This window comes from Pleurodeles waltl, chromosome 3_1 (assembly GCF_031143425.1).
Source record: "Pleurodeles waltl isolate 20211129_DDA chromosome 3_1, aPleWal1.hap1.20221129, whole genome shotgun sequence".
In the NCBI taxonomy this organism is placed as follows: Eukaryota; Metazoa; Chordata; class Amphibia; order Caudata; family Salamandridae; genus Pleurodeles; species Pleurodeles waltl.
In genome coordinates, this window is record NC_090440.1 from 978,260,159 (window position 1) to 978,282,810 (window position 22,652).

Here is a 22,652-nt window from a genome sequence, read left to right on the forward strand (position 1 = left end):
TTTTACATTGACAGAACCAAACATTTTAGGAAATCTTAACTGCTCTTTGCTTTTTCACTACCTCGCAAAGACAGTACAGTATCCAAAAACAGCATAGCTAGATGGATAGTAAAGTGTATTCAAACTTGCTATGCTAAAGTAAATATACAGTTACCTGTTACTCTTAGAGAACATTCTGCTAGGCAAAAAGGAGCCACTATGGGTTTCCTTGGAAACATACCTTTAACTGGGATTTGTAAGGCAGCTACATGGTTTACCCCACATACATTTATAAAGCATTACTGTGTGGATGTACTAGCACGTCAGCAAGCCAATGTTGGGTAAAGTTCTGCTGCGGACACTTTTCTAATCAACTGCAACACCCTCAGGATAGCCACAGCTTTTATGGAGGGACTACTTTACAGTCTATGCAGAGCATGTGTATCTACAGCCACACATGCCATTGAACGGAAAATGTTATCCAGTAAGCACTTGTTTGTGGCATGTAGTGCTGCAGATTCACATGCGCCCTACCTCCTCCCTGGATGCCTGTGGTCATTTCAGTTACTTTATACTTGTATATAGTTGTACATATGTAGGTACATTTGCATGGACAACTCATTATCTATTGTTCCTCTACACTCCTTTTCTCACCCTCCTGTGGGAAAACAATATAACAAAGGAGTTGATGCCCGTGTGCAGTATCACTGCGAAGGAGGAGTCACTCGATCCTGTGACTTGGAAATGCTTCTTCAAAGAAAAACAACTTGCAACACTCCGGACCCAGCACTAGATGGCAGGAGTATGCAGAGCATGTGAATCTACAGCACTACATGCCACGAACAGATGCTTACTGGGTAAGTAACATTCTCCTTTGGTAGCTCAGCGTCCTCCACAAAGACAGGATATACTGGCCGGTGGAGCACGTTTATGGCATGGTGTACAGCTGGACAGGTTGACCCTTTATCGGCACCCCTTTCCTGAGTTATTTTGTTTATCCTTACCCTGGCCCGCAGGGATTTACATTGAGCCATTCAAGGGTTATTTATCTGCTATCTCTGCCTTTCTGTGGCTGCCAGATCAATCCTCTCTCTTCAAATCCCCTATTGTAAATAGGTTCCTTAAAGGTCAGCAGCACATTTACTCCAGCTTCCTTCATTATGCCTCGGTGGGACCTTAGCATGGGTTTTACCTTGCTAATGTGTGCTCCTTTTGAGCTGCTTCGTACATGCCCTCTTTGGCTCCTCGTCATCAAGAGAAATATTGGAGGACTGTAAACCTGCCTCCGGTAATTTTCTGTTACTTGTGGCGGTAATTGGAATCAACAGAAGTTTATTTTCTGCCCTCCCCAACCGAGGGGAAACAATTCCAGTGTTTAATACTTTAAGAGGTATTTCCTCTATGGTAGTAAGAGGGGAATCGGAAACTACTCAGGAATCCTTTAGGTCTATTTTGTAGGATCAACCACATGATTCAAATTAACTTGATCAATGGAAACAAAGTGTTTGTCTTTACAACCAACAAGCGGTAGTAGAATCACAGTTCAGGTACCTTGGATTTCAAGAACTGGCACCGGTGCATGGTATGTTGGGCAGAATTCCTTTTTCATCACTATCTTTTCTCCAACTAGATCCCTGACTTTTGAAATCTAGCTAATAGATGCTGGTGTATCCATCATTCCCAAAGTGACAGCAGGTGTAGTAGCACATTTATCTCTGAAGTGTTTTAGTTCCTGCAAGACAGTGAGATGTTCATTTTTGCCAAAAGAAGTTTCTGCCACCACTGCTCCAAGACCATCAAGATCTGGGGCAAACATCGGAATACCTAACAGGTCTTCATATGGGGTACGGCCACCCTAACATCTTGTATGGCAGATTGTTTAGTGCTCACTGAACCCCATACAGGTGATGGATCCATTTACAACCTGAACATAATAATCTAGCTGTTAAGAAGGATTTTTTTTCCGCTATTGAATTTCCCTCTGGATGATGGGGGAAGGATAATACACCACTACTCCCAGGGCTCCCATGGTATCCCTATAAGGTTTGGAGGCAAAAGCAGAGTCCGGGTTGGAGTGGAATGCAACAATTGCATACGTCCTGATGAAGACTTGCAAATCTTTAATAACAGTGTGAGCATCAGCCGATCATTGTGGCCACACCCAAAGGAATCAGGGGCAAGAATCTACAGCAAGTAGAATATATTTGTATGCACCATCTGAATTTAAAGGAACAGAATGGTCCAGGTAGACACATTGCATAGGCTTCTTTAAGACTAAGAGGGGTGTCTGCGGTGGAGGCTTAGTGGAAGAACCTTTAATTTACTGGCAAATGTCAGAACTAAGGACATATTGATTTATCTGCTTATGCAGACCATACCACCATTAGCATTTTTGTAATAATGAAATAGTAGGCATCACACCAGCATGGGCAGAAGCAACACCCTTGTGCCCTGCTTGAATTTATTCTAGCCTACAGTCTTGGTTGGGTATAAAAAGATCACCCATCTCTGGAATTGTTACATAAGGAATATTTTGGTCACTTAAGTGGTAAGAATATTTAGCTGGATATGCTTTGGGTAAGGAGGTGCAGCAGACCCATTCATGGCAGCCAGCATTTCATCATCCACCCTCAAATGGGAACGGGTAATCACAGCTACAGTTGCAGTAACAACTGCATATTTGGCTGGATTCAACAATATGTATTCCAGCACGTTGATTGCCCAATGTGTGTATTACATGAGTCTGTGGCAATTTATATTTTAGTTTTGCCACCTTCCCTCAGAGCATTTTATGCTTGATGGTGTTCCCTTTGGAGTCTCTGAATTCATTAAGACACCATTAATGCAAATTTTTATTGAAGGACTAGACACAAAAATACAAGTCACACACTGAGTGTCAGGAATTCAGGATCTATATGTTCCAGTGCCCAAATCAATGCTTGTGATTGACCTAGCTGTTCAGTGCAATCCCCAAGGGATTGTGTAAAGGTCTTTTGGGTGGAATTCTCCATTCCTCATAACTCTATAAACAGTTGTGCAAACTGCAGAACATTGATATTTAGTACCTACAGCAGATTGAGCTGAACCATCAGTATAAATAATATATTTATAATGATCAAGAGGCATAATGTTAGTGGGTATGGAGCACTCAAGTTTGCATTGGAGTGAATCTTGAGTTTGCAATTTTGAATCAAAATGAAAGTCTACATCAGTGGCAGTCAAGGAAGTGGCCCGTTGTATCCATCGAGGATGTAAGGTTTTTGCATTTGAAACGCCAGCCTTTGTGGCTGCCTGTAAGGCAGGTACAGTGATTACGACAATGACTTGCTTTCCCTGAGGCAATGATCTTTCCTTAATGACAGCCATCTAATCTGCAGTCAGTATTTTTTTCAGTGGATGCAAAACACATTTCAGCATTTGAACATAGATACAATTTATATGCAATCAACACTGTCACCTTTTTTTAATGTGACATGTAAAGCCAGTGGCACCCGCAATCATTCGGATGACCGCTTTTTTTTTTGTTTTCACGCTTTGCCTCAAGCAAGTCAGTATGTAAAGATCTGAGTATTTGTGTGCGTTCTGATGTCCAGTGTTTACTGGAAAAACCTAGACAAATCAAGTCCTATGATGGTTTTATGCTTGTGTATAATCTGGTATATATGTTCTGCCAAAATTGAAGAATCCTAACAAGGATTGTAGTTTTTTTAATGGTATTTAGTGGTTGTAATTGTGCACACTTGTCAAGGTAGTGTGGTGCCAGACTCTTACCGTCATTTGAAAGCTTGTATCCCACAAACCGGACATTGAGAAAAGCAATTTTAGTTTTCTTAAAATTGAATTTGTAGCCTTGTTCAGCAAATTCCAAAACAATGGGATCTACTCTGACAAAATGTGTGTTTTAAGTCATCATCTTTCAGATATGTCATCTACATAGGACAAAGCTTCTGGATCAATATCATGCAATATTGAGGTCAACCTGGCAGAGAACAGCCCTAAACTGTTCTTACACCCTTGGAGAAGTCGACAAAATCAGCCCAGAAAAAGCAGTTAGATCCCTGCTTTCAGGCACTATAGTTTGGCAGAAAACAATCACTGGAGATATCCCAGGTTGTTTTGTATTTTTTGTGGCCAATGTTGTTCATTACTGCTGTACTGTGCAAAGGTGTGAATGTCTGTAATCTAAGACTATTCCATATGAATGATCTGGCTTAGCTACAGGAAACAAGGGATTGCTCATTGGAGGAAAATAAGAATCAATGACTCCCTGGTTCTCAAGTTCTCAGAGGATGTCCCTCAAAGGTGCTTTTGTTTAGTGTTTTATGAGGTATTGTGGTTGCTCTTGGAGGCTGGACCTTGTGGGTATTACATGATAGTGAGAATCCCTATACCAGCCCACATGATTGCAATATAATGGTGGGGCTTGTGCACAAGCCCAGTCTGCAGTGTACGCTTAATTTACTTGTGGAACGAGGACTGAGAAAGATGGTAAAACCACGTCTTCCCCTTGTGGGAGGGTTCTAACAACCTCCCGTGCCCAGTCTCCTGCCAAGAGAATGTCTTAGCTTAGTGTTGATCTTTCCCAAATAATTACTTTAATTGTGCGCATTATGTCCCCCTCAATTTGATTATTCAATTTATAGACTCGGTCTGAAGGGACGACACTCCTGTCTGGGGTTTCGACTTCTAGATAGTTGTTACATCTAACATCCAGAAACTCTTGAAGTTTCTGGTTATCTATTTGACCTCTGCTGCACTGTCAAGCAAAGTCACTGCCCACGTCCTGTTCCGCAGTAATGTTCTCAGTATGTGTTGCATATTTTACTGAAATTCCCACAACCTTCTTCTTTTTGAATTGGGGTTTTTATTGAGGAAGTTTCTCTTTCTTCTTTATGATGATGTCAGATGAGCATTTAGTCCTTTTCTGGTTTTGTGTACTCTTGTCTGCGCTGTGACCACCTGATCCCTCTGGCCGTTTGTCTGATGAGTCCTGAAAAGAATGAGAAGGGTGTGCATCAGTATATTGATACCCGTCTGGCTGCTTCAAATTACCACAGTTATGCACGTTGTAGCCTTTTTCAGAGCTCTTCGGCTGCGGAGATTCTCCCCTGATTGTACTTTACTATTACATTTTTGTTTGTCCCAGTGTTTTTTTATTTTTTATTTTTGGTAAGACTCCTGAGCTTGCTTGGTGTTATCCTTTTCAGGATTACCTTTAAGCTGTAGCTTGTTTTGTTCTGGCTCCCAAATTGTCTCTAACTATACATGTATAAGTCTAAACAATTATTTTTGGTAACTCGTGCACCTGATCTATTATCTATTAAAGGAACTTGTGCAAGGCGTTTGCGTACCGCCAATACTTCTGCTTCCCCTTTATATTTTCTAAAACTAATAAGGATACTGTAACAAAATTGCCAATGAATTCCCAAGTCCAAGGCAGGGGCAGCCCGTATTCATTTTTAAAACCGCAGGCAATGCTGCACTATATGTTATGGTACATATTGCAGCAAAAGCTGTGCCCCAAGTAGAACAGTCATTAATTGAGGGTACTACTCCAAGTGGCAAGCACATTGTGAGAATTCTTTGTTTATCTTGGAGTTCCATATGGGGATAAAAATTTTTCCGTCTGATTCGATTTTTTTAAGCAATCCAAAACAGAATTTCCTCCCATTGGGTTGGTACCTTACCCATGATAGCATTAATAGTCACTAGGTTAAAAACTGGTGTAGCCAATTGTTGCCAGCTGGAGCGGCCCTTTCTGGGCCAGTATTTAATGTTCTGATTACAAGTGGCATTAAACGTCTATATAGGCTTGCTGAATTATTATTATTATAATAGGTACAGATCTGCCTGTAAATTTTGTGTATTTGGATAAGGAGAGTAGGCAGCTGCAACTAACTGTCCGTGTGGCCCATCATTGCTGATGGGACCCAATCTAACATGTGCAACAACAAGTACGGTATCCTTTTAAATGTTCAAGGTTAAGCAACCTAGAGACAAAGATAGATGCTACCTACAGTATACAGCAGAGAAGGATTTTTCCCTAACGAAATGGACATTTCCGTTTAAAGGTAAATAGGGCACCGTAGGCATAGAAGAGAAAACTACTCAGGAGATCCATTAAATAAGTACCTAACCTTGATAAGGTGGCGGCGCCATGTTATGCGATTCCTACTTTGGTAATTGGACTGCATGTTTAGAATCGCAGAACGATAAAGTGTGAGAGACTGAGTCTTTTCACGCAGTTAGTAACTCCAGGCCTAACTCCTGGCTAGCTCACAGTGCTTCACCCAAATCTCCAAACCCACCAGGGTGAGAGGTGATTATAGCAAACTGAACATGACTCTCTGACTCCCCAGGGAAGCTGTGGGAAGAGATCTTACCCTATTGTGCTGTTACTCAGGCATGCCAAGGCAAGACAAAAAGATGCAAGATAATTTTTCAATGCTTTTATTGAAACACAATCTGACATATAAAGTGAGCTGCGATAATTAGGCAGATGAAACAAAGCAAGGTAATGAGCATTACGAACATCGTAAGGAAGACAAACAGTCCAACTATGATTTATGTGGTTCTAGAGGTACTAGAGGTTCCTACCTTAGTGTCTGTGCGGAGAGCATATCGGGTGTACCCTTCTGTCCGACCCAGTCTAAGGGATTAGCCCCAGCCCAATATGTGGAGATAGTGTCAGGAATCAGCCCATGGTGTAGATGAGAATCCTCTCAGGAAGCTAGTAGATCAGCCCCAACTGAGCTGCATGTCACACAACATGCATTCCAGGGTAGTCGTGGCCTGAATGCCCTCTGCCCTGCCTGGGTCAGTGCACTGTTTATTTATTAAACCATACCATATTGGAAGAAAAGTTCTGATGCAGTGCTGTGTCTAGATGATAGAAGCTGTTTCCCGAACGGGCAACACAACCTAGCATATCGTGTACTGCATTTCTTAGCCTGGTACAGGAAGTACGGATTATATATTGTGCAAAGCTTAATTAAAAGGAGCAGCATGTTCCTCACATTCCTAGAATAAAAACAAGCTGATAACAAATTGTAAAAGCCATTGCTAAAAAGCAGCCTTACTAAAAATGAATAAAATGTGATTAACACATGAACTGTAAAACTAAGCTAAAACAAGTGACCAACCTGGGTCCTAGAGATCCTCACAACAACAGAGAATTTGCATGCTCATTCCACCACAGCAAAGGCTGTGTCCACTACATTAGCACACAGAATTTCAGTCCTGGACATCTGCCAGGCAGTATTGTGGGGCCTCGCTGCACACGTTCACAAAGCACTACTGCCTGGAGAATCAAGTCTGTCGGGGTGGGTACCTTGCCAATTCGGTCCTGCAGGACTTTTTGGTCTAAATCTGGTTTGCTGTCCCTCCTCTGTGGAGGTATTGCTTGGATATCTATTCTATGGTAATAAATCTATTGCTTGAATTCTCTAACAGATGAACAAATTACTTACCTTTTATATTGCCTTATGTGGTAGAGACTCTATCTGCCCACTGATTCCTTACTGACCCACCCATCTTCCCTGGTCTGCGAACAAATTTCTGGGTACAGGGCTATTCCCTTTTCAAGGCCGTAAATCCACACACCAGTGAGCGTTCTTCGTGGCTCCATGCTCTTGGTGCGGACATTTTAGAAAAGAAACCAAAACATTGGTGTGCTGGGGTGGCTCCTATATAGGTACCGCGGATATCACTCTCCGCATGCACGATACCAACGACCCACCTATTGCCACACAGGGGTGCAGTTCACACAAAATTGCCAGATTCAGTCTAATGCCTGGGGATAATTTGAGGGTAAGAAATCTACAGCTAGATAGTCTCTACCAGGTAAGGCATTTTCGAAGGTAAGTAACTTGTTCTTCCAGCACACTTCAGAATTTCAAATAATCGTGCTTCATGCCTCATTTTTGCTTTTTTAACTGCTGAATGTATACAGTTAATTTCTAAAACAAGACAGCCTTTCCTTTCACATTCACTGTACTTCAGGAAGGTTGTCACATAATTCATTGTAAAAACTCCTCTCACTTTGCAGAAGACATAGCCTGACATTTGACCTCTGTGTATGAAGCACCGACAAATGTGTCAAGTTAAATACAGAAGAATTTCATAAAATCTGCTCGCAACCCACAGTTTGGGAAATCCTTGTCTAAAGTGTATTCTCTTTTTAATAAATTTTCCCCTTGGCCTCTATTAGCCCTTTCGTCACTCTAAAAAATGGAATACTATACTTTCTCATCCACATTTGAATACCTGGTTTTATAACAGTTTAAACAGTTTCCTTCACTGTCTCTTTAAATTTGTTAGTCACAATTGTTATAAAATTCTCATGAGAAGCTTCAGCTGAACTCCCTGATCGCTCAATTTAGCTCCTGCTTTATATATGTAACTTATGAATTCTTTAATCTTCCTTTCTTCTATATCTCCCTTAATCCTTTAGATTAAAGTTCATTTTGTTGTAAAATTGCCTGCTTGCTTATATCAGAACGTCAGGAATGGGCAAACAGCTGTTCAAATATGACTAAGTGAAATAAAAAAAACTTGCTAATGAGTAAATATGCCCAAACATCCTTAAAACAAGTTCTTATGTTTATGAAAAAGCGTAACTTCTAAAAAAAAAAACACAAGGGAGCTGCTTAAATATGCAATTACATCACACGTGGGTTCCCAATCAAAGATGGCTGCTGGTAAACTCCATTCAGCTAATCAATTGCCCTTTCCTTTAATCCTAATTATGTGCTAATGCCCGAGTTCGAATACCTAAGGAGAAAACAAATTGCTTATTTGAAAAATTACAGGTGCAAGGACTTCAAAAATCCCAACTATTGAAATACATTAAGAGATAATTAACTACTCTTAACTTATAAGTGAAATTTACTGGAACAAACTATTTGTTGTATAATAATCACCATAATGTTTTTCCCCAGTCAAAAACACACATGACTGGTGGTAATTTAAAGCAGTCACTCTAACCCTTATAAATTAGGTTAATTTCATACATAATACATCAATCCTACATCTTGCTTACAATAAATAAGCTTACTGTTGTTAAAATAAACAGGTACTTACGTATCTGCTCTGAAGTGTCCTGTCCATGTCTGGGACACCCATACATTTCTAACAAAAAATAAAGATATCTTTAAAACAAAACAAAAATCAGAACATTAATGTAATTGCATTTGAGTTTACCTTTGCAAGGTACCAAATATTTGGGGAACTGAGAACAAACAGCACACCGAGGTGAATGGGCGGTGGGACCAGAGAGTGATATCAATCAACTAACTCCCAAAAAGTAATGCAGTATAGCTGTAGATCTGCATCAGTACAGTGTAAAATGGTGTCCTTTACTGTAGTATAGACAGACTTTACAACCACGTAAAAACATATGAAGCTTTGTTTGCAAATGAACAATAAACTAATTTTACCCAGTGGTGGGGTAGGCCTGATTGGGTGAGATGTGGTAATTTGCATCCCAAGGGTGAACAAACAAAAGGAAACCTAACTTCACAACGTAAACATTAAATGATAGGAAAGTAAAACACTTTACTGAAACAGGTATACGTTTTAAGAGAGAACCCCAAATAAACTGATTAAATGGGACACAAAAGTAATAAAAGTAAGTCATGTTGTTGTTAAAACAAAATGTTTCATCTTAAAAAACTGCATATAAAAATAAGTGATGGGGAAATCTCTTTTCTTTCCAAGGTCTGAGAGAGTACCAAGAAGCTTATGAATCTTCTTAATGTCAAATCGTAGAGATTCATGCCTATAAATTTTACATGAATGGAGTAAATATTTGAATTGGGCATCATGATTAATTAAAATACTAACTAAATGCACATAAGCGACTTGGCCTACATTAAAAAAAAAAAATAATAATTGGAGGAACTTGTAGCTAGACTGAACTACAGAATATCTCACTGAGGAAGGAAATAAAAACAATTAGAAAAATGAGTAATGTGAAAATGAGAAAACAAAGGAATGCCACCATGACAAGGAAAAATATGAAGGGCAAGTATACATGTTTGCTAAAAGATCTGAGAACTTGAAAAAATGAGAAACTGTTGATAAGGCAACATCTGAATTGGAAACTGTAGAAAACTAGAACCAGACAACAATGTTTTTTTCGGGGCTATGTAACTTTTGTCTAGAGCAAAAGCAAGGAGAACATTATGCGTCACTGGAAGGAAGTTAAGAGGAAGAAAAGAATGGGAACCAAAAACTGCAACAGTTACTACAATGGCAAGTCAAAATGAAAAAGTTGCAAAGGAATGGAGAAAGGAAAATGACTCGATCTATGTTAATGGGTCACAAATGGCAGGTTCGAATTTTGTTCAAACTCTCACGCACAAACACTTATAGGCTTGAAAAAGTGCATCAGGAAAATTAAACTTGCGAAAGTGCAGGCAAATGAGAAAGAAAGAAAAAAAGTATTAGACTAATGCGAAAGCAGGAACAAACCTGGTATTCACACAGCTACTGATTCTTCACACATTATTTCAGCTGTAAACAGAAAGTGTTGACTAATATGAAGACCGATTTGGAGGAATCATGGTGAGAAATTCCATATAATGAAAAAAACAAGTTGTAGAACCAGCTTGAAAAATAAATCAAGATATTGCCAAATTTACCTTCGGGCATCAAAATAGAATTATAAATGGGATAAAGTACCCCCAACGTACATTTATAAGTATGTTGCCAGTCACTATGGAGTTCCATGACCATATAGAGGAATGAGGTTGAAGGTAAAGTTCCTTTATAAGCTCATGGAACTCCTAGATGACTTGCAGTATCATTTGTATGTACGGCCAATGGTATTTTACTCCTTCTTATTCATGATCATACCATCAACTTCCCATAAATCACTTAAATCCTTAGTTCCTTGCATGTTTTTTCAGACACAAAGAATACTAGCAGAATCTTTACTGCTAGATAAGCACACCAAAAAAATCAGAACTTTTGACAAAAGATATTTGGATCAGTTTACAAAATGCTGTTTCAGATTGTGCTGAAATCTGCAAGGATTCTTTCTTTCCTATAATCTCCTATAGCGCGGAAAAAAGTAAAGCATGTTGCCATAAGCATCTCCTTTGGTTTTCATTTTAGAAAAAAAACAAATCAAAAGAAGAAATACTTTCCTTTTCCCTTGTTTAAACCGCAGGTGTGGTATTGCTCTATGGTCTTCATTTGACCCTGGATTCTGGCAACAGGAATTGTGAAGTCAGAACTCAACTGTAATAACTTATTACAGTTGAGAAGCTACGTTCTTTCTATATGACAGATGAGTAGCTGCATCACAGGGCGCATGTAATATGAATATTAGTGGATTTACACAGGGATTGCAGGCTTCCACGTATTATATGATGATGGAATTATACAAATGGAAACCACAAAAGGAATGGAAAGCAGTCCTAGACAAATTATAGAAGATTGACAACATTCAGATAAAACGGTCTGATAAGGGTGGAACTATTGTAATAAAGAATGTAAATGTAAAATGTAAATGTATAAAGCAATCTGTGTAAAAGCAACTGAAAGCTAGCTACAGGATGTAGGTTTCTATGAGTGAATTTAAATACAAAAACCAATCAAATAAACTAAAAGAGTTATGTTTGGATAAATACTGATGGATAACCATGAGTGATTGAATGATGATGAATGGAGATCTCTAGCAAATGCTCATCTTATAAAATCAACAATATATTTTTATTTTACTCTAAAATCCAAAAAGACCCTTTGAAAACCTGGATACACCCATTGTATCATCTGTAGGCTCGCTGTTTCAAGAAACATCAGAATATATAGATGTTCTTGCACCAGTGATTCAGAGTATACCAGTGTAAAGGATACAGTGGATTTGTTGATACATTTACACCGCATTCAATGACATGTTAATTGAAGATTAGTAACCATGGATTCTAAATCTTGGAGAAGCAGAATAGATCAAGATGTACTTCAAAAGCTATATAAATACTTCTTACAACAACAAAACACTAAAATATGTCTATGGTGTCGAGAAAGACCTAAAACCATTTTGCCTCCACATAATGGATGTTTCTAGCACTTGCTTCACACCAGAGCTTGAGCTAGGGGATTAAAAAAGCACCCATCAGGTAACATTGCTGACTAAAATGCTATCAACCAGGGCTTGTCCAGCGGTTAAACACACACTACTACCCCTTTTATAAAGCCAGAAGAATAGGAAACACCCTCCATCCTGTATTTAAAAACAAGATTTTCTTTCAAATACATTTCTATTAAACGGCCTCAGTGACTGTTCATCAGCCACACACATTACAAAGTGGGGGAACCGGCTTCATGCTATATGCGTTCCTAAAAAGAACCTGAAAAGCAGTAATTGGAAGAGAGTTGGGGTGTGTTTTGTTGATTTGGACTGAGTTCTGTGGCTTGAGCCCTTTTCCATTAAACAGCCAGTAATGCCATGAATAATAAACGCACTGTAAAGTAGTGGAGTTTTTCTACAGCAATGAAAATTTTAAAAGGAAGTTTGGTTTTTATAGTAAAACATTCTCAGTATGTGAATATGAGCATTCTTCCTATGCTGGGAAACAAAGGTTACAGATAAGTAATGTTTCCATTTTCAGTTTTGTTTTAATTGCTGGTGGTCTTTTCCTTAAATCATTTTCTTGTTCTCTTGCTCCTCTTCTTTCACCATCGTTCCTCTTTTACATCTTCCCATCCACTCATTTTGGCCCTCCCTCCCCAACTCTCCACCTTGTTGGTTATCACACCTTGACTTTCTTCCTCCATGTTACCATCTCTCATTCATAGTCTTCCCCTTAATTCTATTAGTGCGCAGGTGGAACTACCACCATTTCTGGAGAAGGTAAAACAGAGGGCCAATGATGCATTCGCCCGCCAGCAATGGAGCCTCGCCATCGAACTTTATAGTCAAGCCACACAGAAAGCCCCTTGCAACGCCATGTTATATGGCAACCGTGCTGCCGCCTACATGAAGCGGAAGTGGTAAGAGTTCTGGGGTGGTGTAGAAATTGCAGTACTGAAAGTTTAACATTGCACTCTAACTTGGTGAATGCATTAAAGGGACATAAGGTGCTTCCTCACCTGAGGCCATAATGCTCTTAGGAGAAGCACATTTAAGGGCAAAGGAATATCTTGGCTTGACTGGTCCTTTGAGGAGGCTATATTGAGGACTATGGGAAACTTGAGGCACTGAAACCATAACAGAGGTTGTGTTCTGTGCTAAGGAAATGTAGATTAGATTGGATCTTATAGACTAGGGAATGATTAATTGGCTATGAAAATAAGTATATTGTATGTCAAAGAGGATGTTGAGGCATATATATATGTATTTATTTAAGATTAATTAGGGTTATTAAAAAAAACAGGTAGGATTCATGTTGGACTCTAGAACAAATTGCTTGAGACATTATGTATATTTAATCAACATTTGAATCATAGAACAAGCTTCAACTGCAGTTTAACTTTTACTGTGCGGGATTCACAGTATTTAGAGTCCAAATTATACTTTGCATCTAGCACAGTAATTCACTTGGCTGTATTGTTTTTCAGGTAGTGTTAAGCTGTTATTTGCATGTATTGTTTTACTTATGAATTGTATTAAATTATATAATGAATGCCCTTTCTTTCTTTCATGCCACAGTTTAATGTTTTTGAGGGAGGTGGAATAGGTGGATCTGCCACCCTGGCAGAGGAAACAAATGGTGTGAGAATGAACGTTTACAGCGTAAATGAAAAATATAGGTGGAACAGAGCGGGTACTTGTCCATGTTTAGAGAATAGAAATGGCAGATGTATACTTTTTCTCGAGCGAACAGCACATCCCTGTAAAGGTGTTCACATTTCTTCAGTATCAGAGAGAAAATCAAGTAGTTCCCTATTTGTTTCCAATGGATGTCTCCTCCTTCAGAGGAGTAGCCTGAACAAAAAAAAATCATAATCCACAGCCAGCTGACATTTGCTTGAGGCTTCCCACTACCCCAGAGGGGAGCCCTTTTTGGTCTGGCACTTTTAGTAAAGTTGTATACAATATTCTTATAGTGGCTTTCAGCCAGTCAGTTCATCCATTGGTCTTCTGTCGTTCATGCCGCTGTAGCATATAGTATGGGGCAGTGGGTCAGCCCACTTTAGCCATTGGCTGACTTTGCTGTACCGGATGGCATTCTGCTCCTTCACAATGAGTACACAAAGTGTGTTCCTTTCAGTGCTAGGGACTACTTTGGCAATGTGTGCTTTTTTTAAGGGGTGTCCCAAAAAACAAATTTCCCTCTGTATTTTGCATAGACTTTCTTTTTCTTTTTTTTTTTTTTTTAAAGGGATACAACTGAAATGGCTGAATGGAACTACACCCAATTTAGCAGGAAGCTAGAGCTTGGTCCACAAAGTGTGCTTTTTGTGATTTTGTGTAACTATATTCAGTGTTTTAGAATAATTATGGTACAAAAACATTTATATATCTGGATGGTTTGAGGGACTGTTGTGAAAGTAGTGTGTGTGTGTGAATACACACACACACACACACACACACGTATATATATATATATATATATATATATATATATATATATATATATATATATATATATATACACATATATACACCCACATTGCAGATCGGCTGCCCTGAACATGCATTGAAAATCTGGTCACTCCACTAAGAAACCAGACGCCAGCAAACAAGGCCTCTGGAAACACTCACTTTATTTTGATGTCGACAATAACACATTTTGGCCGATATCTGCCTAGATCACATTAAGAGAACCGCCATTTTGTTAAATTATTTACGTGCTCATGTGTCACTCAGAACAATACATAATGTAAAAATACTCCAACGGGCATTATTACACAGCTCATTTCTAAATGTCTTAAGAAACGTACATACATTTTTCATCTTTATTCAAATGACCATTCATTTAAGGTAGTCGTAAGAAAAAATATATTTAAAATGAGCATTTTTACACATTTCATTTCTAGATTCTGAATGAAAACTCTGCATGAATATTTTGCATACATTTTATGCATACATATTTCATTTGTGTTATGATACACACTATAATCTTGCCCAAGTGGGCTAATAACTCCATGCTTGAATTGGTAAAAATACTATCATGTGAACCTGTCTCAACATCATGCCATCTCTAGTCCAAATACTCCAAAGAAAATCAATCGTTAGATTGAATCTAACAAGTCAGTCCTTGGAAAACTGTAACTCACCATGCAACTCCGCTCAGTTTATGAACAAAACATTATACCAAACAGAAATACAAGATTAGAATGACAAATGTGACCAAATAGATTTCTGTTACCGTGTGTCATCTTATTTCATACTTTATAAACAAAAGCGAAAGAAAGCTATGAGTTGAACAATGTTAAATTATTTCACATGCACACATTGTACTGTAGTGATCATTAAAAGGCCTCCTGCTGTATGACAGTTAAGCCCAAGTGGACTAAATCACATCACATCAATTAAAACTCACAATCCATTATATTTTAACCCAGAATAACATGTTATTGCATGTACTCTATACCAGATTCCCCTTAGAAATCTACAGTTAGAGATACTAAGAATTATGGAAAGCAAATCGAAAAAGTAAAACTAATCTAATGAAAGCTGACTAAATACTGTGTGTAAAGTTCCTCATCCATATTTACCCATACTGGACTTATACTGTCTAGTCTGAGGATATAGACTAAATTTCCTGAGATCTTCAGGGATGTGGAATTCCTATAGCTCGACGCCCAGGGCATATTGTTTGGAGTCAAGGACAACAGGTTTTCATGTTTATTTTGTCTTTGGGAGGAGAAGGCCCAACACTCTGCAGCACAAACCCTTTAGATGCCAGTTTACAGTTCAACATTATGGATTTGGAAGGGAGTTATCTGCAGTTAAGGTACTATATGGCCCATTTGCTAATGCCGTTTGAACTTGTATTTATGGTTCACTAAAGCAAGGCCTTTAATATTAGTGTGAGCACTTTAAGGAAATGTTGTAAGCTCAAACTGAACTACTGAGAGGTTCCAACATAAAAATGTGTACACACCTTTGCAAATGTTACCACTATGAGGCTAGATATAATGTTCCCAGAATGCTCTCTGATAAGATGCAAATATTTGCAGAAGCTTGAAAGCAGGGTTGATGATTCTTAGCTTTCACAGTAAAATGTTCACAAAAAATGCAACTATACATTCTCCAGTATTGGATCTTTCATAGATTCACATGCTTGAATCATTCCCCGCCGTCAAGATGGGAGTACCCGATAACTCAATAAAGCAGTATATATATCACTATCATAGGCTATAATGACAATGAAAAGGTCAGTTTAATAGCCTAGCCATGTCCTTTTTCAAAAAAGGACCAAACTTGAACTATAACCAATCAGGTGACAGCACCCCCTAGAACACTCCCAACAGAGGCTGAGTCCCTCAGATTTTCTACTGCACGTCGTGTGAAGGGAGTCTCCCTGAGCTCTGCTCAGTTCTATTCTTCCTTTTTGGATCATCCAAGATTATATTTCCTGTTTCATTTTTCTAACCCTGCCACTAATATGTTGGAGTAGCAGTAAACAAGGTAAAAGGCTACATAAATATGTCTAACCTTTTCCTCAAAAACTCTCACGTTCTGAGAAATGAGGCTTTAACTGGCTGGGATTACAAAATCTTAAATATGTCACTAATAATGAGGACAGTGAGGGTTCCTTCACCTCACAGGAGAGGTCAGAGGGAGACGTTGCGCCAGGCTCTCCGGAAGGCATGCAGAAAAGCCATAAAAAGACTTACCATGAGTCTTCATAAGGCACTTCTCACAAAAACAAAAAAAAAATGGAAAAAGACCCTCAACTCCCTCTTCAACTCTGACAATACATCAGAGAGACCCTCATAATCTTACAATGGGGTGTCTGAAAACCGCCTGTAAAATCAACATTCACAGGAATTACTGTGAGGTGGTTGATGACCATGTTGACTAGTTTTACCTCATCTACAGTGGGCCTCGTCTATGATGGCCTCATCTACGATGCTCATCTATGACGGCCCCATCTATGATGGTCGTCTACGACAGTCATCTACAGTGATCGTCTACAACGGTCATCTACAGTGATCATCTATGACAGTCATCTACAGTCGTCTGTGATGGCCTCATCTACAAGGGGCTCTTCTACGATGGTCATCTACTATGGCCGTATCTATGACGGTCGTCTACGACGGTCACCTGCAGTGCTCGTCTACGACGGTCACCTGCAGTGCTCGTCTACGACGGTCACCTGCAGTGCTCGTCTACGACGGTCAGCTGCAGTGCTCGTCTACGACGGTCACCTGCAGTGCTCGTCTACGACGGTCACCTGCAGTGCTCGTCTACGACGGTCAGCTACAGTGCTCGTCTACGACGGTCATCTACAGTGATCTATGATGGTCATCTACTATGGCCTCATCTACAGTGGTCGTCTAAGACGGTCGTCTACAGTGGTCGTCTAAGACGGTCGTCTACAGTGGTCGTCTAAGACGGTCCTCTACAGTGGTCGTCTACGACGGTCGTCTGTAGTGGTCGTCTGCGACGGTCGTCTGTAGTGGTCGTCTGCGACGGTCATCTGTAGTGGTCGTCTGCGACGGTCATCTGTAGTGGTCGTCTGCGACGGTCATCTGCAGTGGTCGTCTGCGACGGTCATCTGCAGTGGTCGTCTACAGTGGTCGACGATGCTCGCCGACGACGCTCGTCTGTGGTGCTCGTTGACGACGCTCGTCTGTGGTGCTCGTCGACGACGCTCGTCTATGGTGCTCATCTATTGTGCTCGTCGACAGTGGTCTTTGCCGACAGTCATCTACGATTGTGATCGACGAGAGCATCATCTGCGATGGTTGTCTACGACGGCCTCATCTATGATGGTTGTCTACTACGGCCTCATCTACGATGCTCATCTACGACGGCTTCATCTATGGTGCTGCTATATGACAGTATCATCTATGGCGCTGCTATGTGGCAGTATCATCTATGACGGTCATCTATGACAACCTCATATACGATGGTCGTCTACGACGGTCATAAATGATGGCCTCTTTTGTGATAGTCATCTGTGACACTCATACCTACAATGTTCATATGTGACAGCCTTTTCTGATGGTTGTCTACTACTACAGCCTTGCCTACAATGACCTAGTCTATGGAACCACATCTACGATAGCCTTGTCTCTGTATGCTTTGTCGACGACGGCCTTGTCTATGACCGCATCCTCTAAGAAGGCCTTGTTTACGGTGAAGGCCTTGTCAACAACAGCAAACATTGTCTACATGAGCCTAGTTGTTTACATCCGCCTCGTCGAACTTGATCACAATACAAATTAAGACGAAAACACATAATTGTCAACAAGACCAAAATGCACATAATCCAGAATAATTTAGTGTCAAGCTTTGAGTTAACAATATGAGCATGTCTTCAACAGTCAATATATTGATGCAAATCATGGGCAGGTCCATGTATCTCATACTAGAGCTTCAGAGCATATTACGGCCGCAACTGGTGGATTTCCCCACCGGATTTATTTTGGGGGTTTCCTTACCCTTCGGAGCGAGCGATCAAGCGCTTCCAGTTTCCTATAGTAAACAAGAAATTAGTTTGTTTTTTCTTAATGAATTTAAATAGGAAAGCTGTGAATTGCTCATATATCCAGGAGGAATTACAATCATGGAAAACCATATTATTCATAGTTCCCCCTCACCAGCAAGGACACGTTCTCATCTAGGTCCAGAGTACTGTACGGGCTGCCAATTCACTGGTAGTACAGGGCAGGTATAGCCACCAGATGTGGTCAGACATGGCCAGATAAATAAAATGTTTGCTGTAAGATTTAAAAAAAAAAAAAAAAAAGCTACTGTAGTGGAGGAGATGTCAGCATAGACTGTGCTATAGATAAAGCTTCAATAGTATTCACACAACTGGCAGGGTCAGTGGTCCTTGGATATTACGGATTAAGGCAAAAACATTTAAAAATGTAAGATACAAATATATCTAATATTTTATAGTACCATGCTGATGCTCCGTATGCCATGCATGTGGACGACTACTTGCAAGCAGTCCACGGTGACTCTTTTTATTTATTTTATTTATTTTGAGAGTTTTCTATTGCGCTGGCAAGACCGAGAGGGTATCAGAGCGCTTTACAACAGAATAGATAATAAACTTAAGAAAGACACATGAAAGGTCTAAGAATCACATTTCAGACTGATAGTACAGAGGGGTTGTCATGAACAAAAGGGTAGCGATCCGTAAGTGGTAGGGTGGGGGGTGAGAGATCCTTTTTGATGTGGAGGTTGGTTTAGGAGGTATTCTTGACACTACATGATCTTTTGGGACATTACAATTTCAAATGAAAGAATCTCTAGAGAGACCCAAAAAAGACAATTATCTATTGATATGTATCTGACTTAACAACCCTCTCAGAGGCACTTAGGCTAGCTTACCTACAGTGACAACGTTCTGGTGCTGCTTACACTATCCAGTGGGAAAAAACGTTCCAAATATGTTGTCATCTATGGCAGAAAATAGCATCGGACACAAGTCCTGGATCTCCTCACACATAGAAATATGTTGCAGTTCATCCAGATTCCGCCATCTACCTTCGGAAGGAAGTGCTAGTTACTCTGACCAAGGGGTCCATAGAGAGAAACCCACAGTCTCAGCAGGAAAGAGGCTTCTATTCTTAGTTTTGCCTCATAAACCAGAAACCAGAGGAGTGTCCACCCATTATACACCTCCAGAAATTAACAAGTATTTCCGGAAATAATCCTGTTATATGGTCTCCTTCAGCATAGGATATATATATATATATATATATATTTGTTTCTGCATTCCCACTCCTCAGAGTTCTTCCATTTGGCTTCAGATCAGCTTTTTTAAGAAGGGTTTCCTCATTTTCGACAACTCGTTTATAAAAGCACCAACGTCATTTCAAGTGTCCAAGGCCACGGAGGCTTGCCTAAGGTTGTTGCACATGCTGTCTCCTTGTGAATTATCAGAGATAATCAACTCCTCCATCAAAGAAAATATTTAATGTTCAGTTAGCTTTTGGGCTTCAGGTCCTCAGCGATCAATAGGATCCCTCTTGTACGCCTGAAAATGAATGCCTTACAGGAGCAGCTACAAAAACAATAGACTCAATCAAACAAATCATTTCAGGGCCTGATGAATGTTCACATAGGTGATGGAAGCCCTAGTCTGGTAGTCTGACTACAAATACTTCCATGGGAAGCTGGGGCAGTCCTCTACAGAACCTCTAATTCGAGGAAAGTGGTCTCTGCTCCAGAAGAGCATACTTTTCATTCACCTAGATCTCAAAGACAACTGTTCGGTCTCCAAATTTTCCTGTCAATGTAGCAGAGTACTACCAGCATGCAATAAGTGAATAAACAAAGGTGCAAGATCCTTGGCGCTGTCCAAGGAAGACCAGGAAATTTGATGTCAGCTAATGACACACAGGATAACTCTTCGAGCTCAACATAGTCCCTGGACTAGAAATTTCATACCAGACATGCTAAACAAAACTGGAAACAGCATCCAAGAAGGAGAATTTGATAATTTGGCTCTAAGCATGATCTTCTTGTTCTAGGTGAACTGGCTCTACATCCCTTTGCAACAAACGAAACCAGCAAATGCCAGTTCAATGCAAGTTGGCATCCACATCCAGGATCTTGGTGGAAAGCCTTTCGACAGATGCTCCAGGATCTATATCTACCTTTTTCCCCAGTACCTTTTAATACCAAAGATTCTCACCAAGAGGAAAGCAAAGCAGTGTTCTCTTGTCCTGCTAGCCCCCAGGTGGCTAGTTCAGCATTCGTTCCCTGTGCTTCTCCTGCTATCACAACACAACCACATTCACCTACCAACATTCTGTAAACCTTTGATGATAGACTAAGGCCAGGCCCTTCATCCTGAACTGACTTCTCTCCTCTTAAGCGCACAGCTCCTAAATTCCATCAATCCAAAGATCTCAATATTCCTAAGGACTGCAGGTGGATTCTCTCCAAGTCAAGGAGGAGGCCACAATAAGGACACGTAAATGTTAATGGGAAAATTTCTGCTTGTGGCGCCAGAAAATCAAACCTACATCCTCTAAACTAGCATAATCAGGCAAATAACTATCCTATCTCCTTTCACTAGCTCAGTCACAGTTGGTACATGCGTCCGTTAAGGTACAGCTTACAGCATTATCAAAGATATAGCTGTTCATCACATTTTTACTTTCTATTCTTGCAGAATCATCAAACAATTCAGAAAAGATTTATTCAGTGTTTTCCTACAGAAAGGGCTGCTTCCTCGGACTGGCACCTGAACATACTTCTATTTCAACTCATGAAGAGTTAATTCGAACCCACTCTCAGAGCACACCTCATATTTCTCGCATGGAAGGTCGGCTTGTTACTGGCACTCACCTCGATAAGTATGGTAGAGAAGATGCAGGCTTTCTCAACACAAGAGCCTTCTTGCGCCTCAGAGGCAATTCAGTTCTTCTCTGAACCAATCCACATATTTATTCCCATGGTTCCTTCAGATTTTGCCTCAATGAGCTTATAATATTTCAGACTTTTCTCCTGAATTCAGCATCACCAGCTGAGAGGTCTATTCATACCCTAGGTATCGAGCGATATCTAAAATTTCTACTTATATCGCACTAAACAACTCATGTGAACTAACCAACTGTTGGACTCAGATAGTCACACTCGTAAGGGTGCTCCAGTCACAATGGCAACCATTGCTGAATGAATTTCAGCTGCAGTCCAGACCTGCCACTCACTCAATCCCCTCACAGAGAAAAGTAGAGTGCATTCAACTGGGGCAGTTCCACTTCAACTACTTTGTACCTCTGGAGAAGATGTGTCGTGATGCGAATTAGAAGAGTGTGCATTTTATTCATGCAGCATTATTACCTGAAATCGGCGCAGCGCAATCATACAGAGGTTGGATTGGTCTTACTATACCACTTATTTCGTTAAGGGGAGCCTCTTTTGGTTCCATGTGTTTATGTATTCATGCAGATTTTATTGTAGGATGTGTATATATGGATATATATATATATATGTATGTATACATTTATTATGTTATGTATATATATATTTTCTACCCACCATCCACTATTTGCGCTAATACTATAAGATATAAAAATACAGTAACTGCTTGCTATTCTGATTCAAGCATGTGAATCTATGAAAGATCCAATACCGGAGAAGAAAATAAGTTACTTACCTGTAACTGCAGTTCTCCAGTATTGGTATCTTTCATAGATTCACATGTGACCCACCCTCCTCCCCAGAGAGGCTCCCCTTGTATCTTGGGATTATCTATTCCCATTTGAGCTTAAAAATCTGAGGGAGTGTTCTAGGGGGTGCTGTCATCTGATTGGTTATAGTTCAAGTTTGGTCCTTTTTTTAAAAAGAACATGGCTGGGCTATTAAACTGACCTTTTCATTGCCATTATAGCCTATGATAGTGATATATATACTGCTTTATTGAATTACCGGAGACTCCCTTCTCGACGATGGGGAATGATTCAAACATGTGAATCTATGAAAGATACCTGTAACTGCAGTTCTCCAGTATTGGTAAGTAACTTATTTTCAACTCCTGTGAAATTTTAGATACGATTTGTAGTAAAATGTGTTGATGCATGCT

At 39.9% G+C, this 22,652-nt stretch overlaps 1 protein-coding gene across 8 annotated transcripts in view; it reads left to right on the top strand.

The window, feature by feature from the left end:
• Positions 1-22,652, top strand: part of WDTC1 (WD and tetratricopeptide repeats 1) — a 499,786-nt gene that overhangs the window by 338,697 nt on the left and 138,437 nt on the right. For 4 of the 8 annotated variants that reach the window (XM_069224084.1, XM_069224081.1, XM_069224083.1 and 1 more), the window contains one exon: positions 12,784-12,978. In XM_069224084.1, the coding sequence (XP_069080185.1) occupies positions 12,784-12,978 (195 nt within the window). The remainder of the gene's footprint in view (positions 1-12,783; positions 12,979-22,652) is intronic. The other 4 variants (XM_069224088.1, XM_069224086.1, XM_069224087.1 and 1 more) reach the window with 1 other exon arrangement.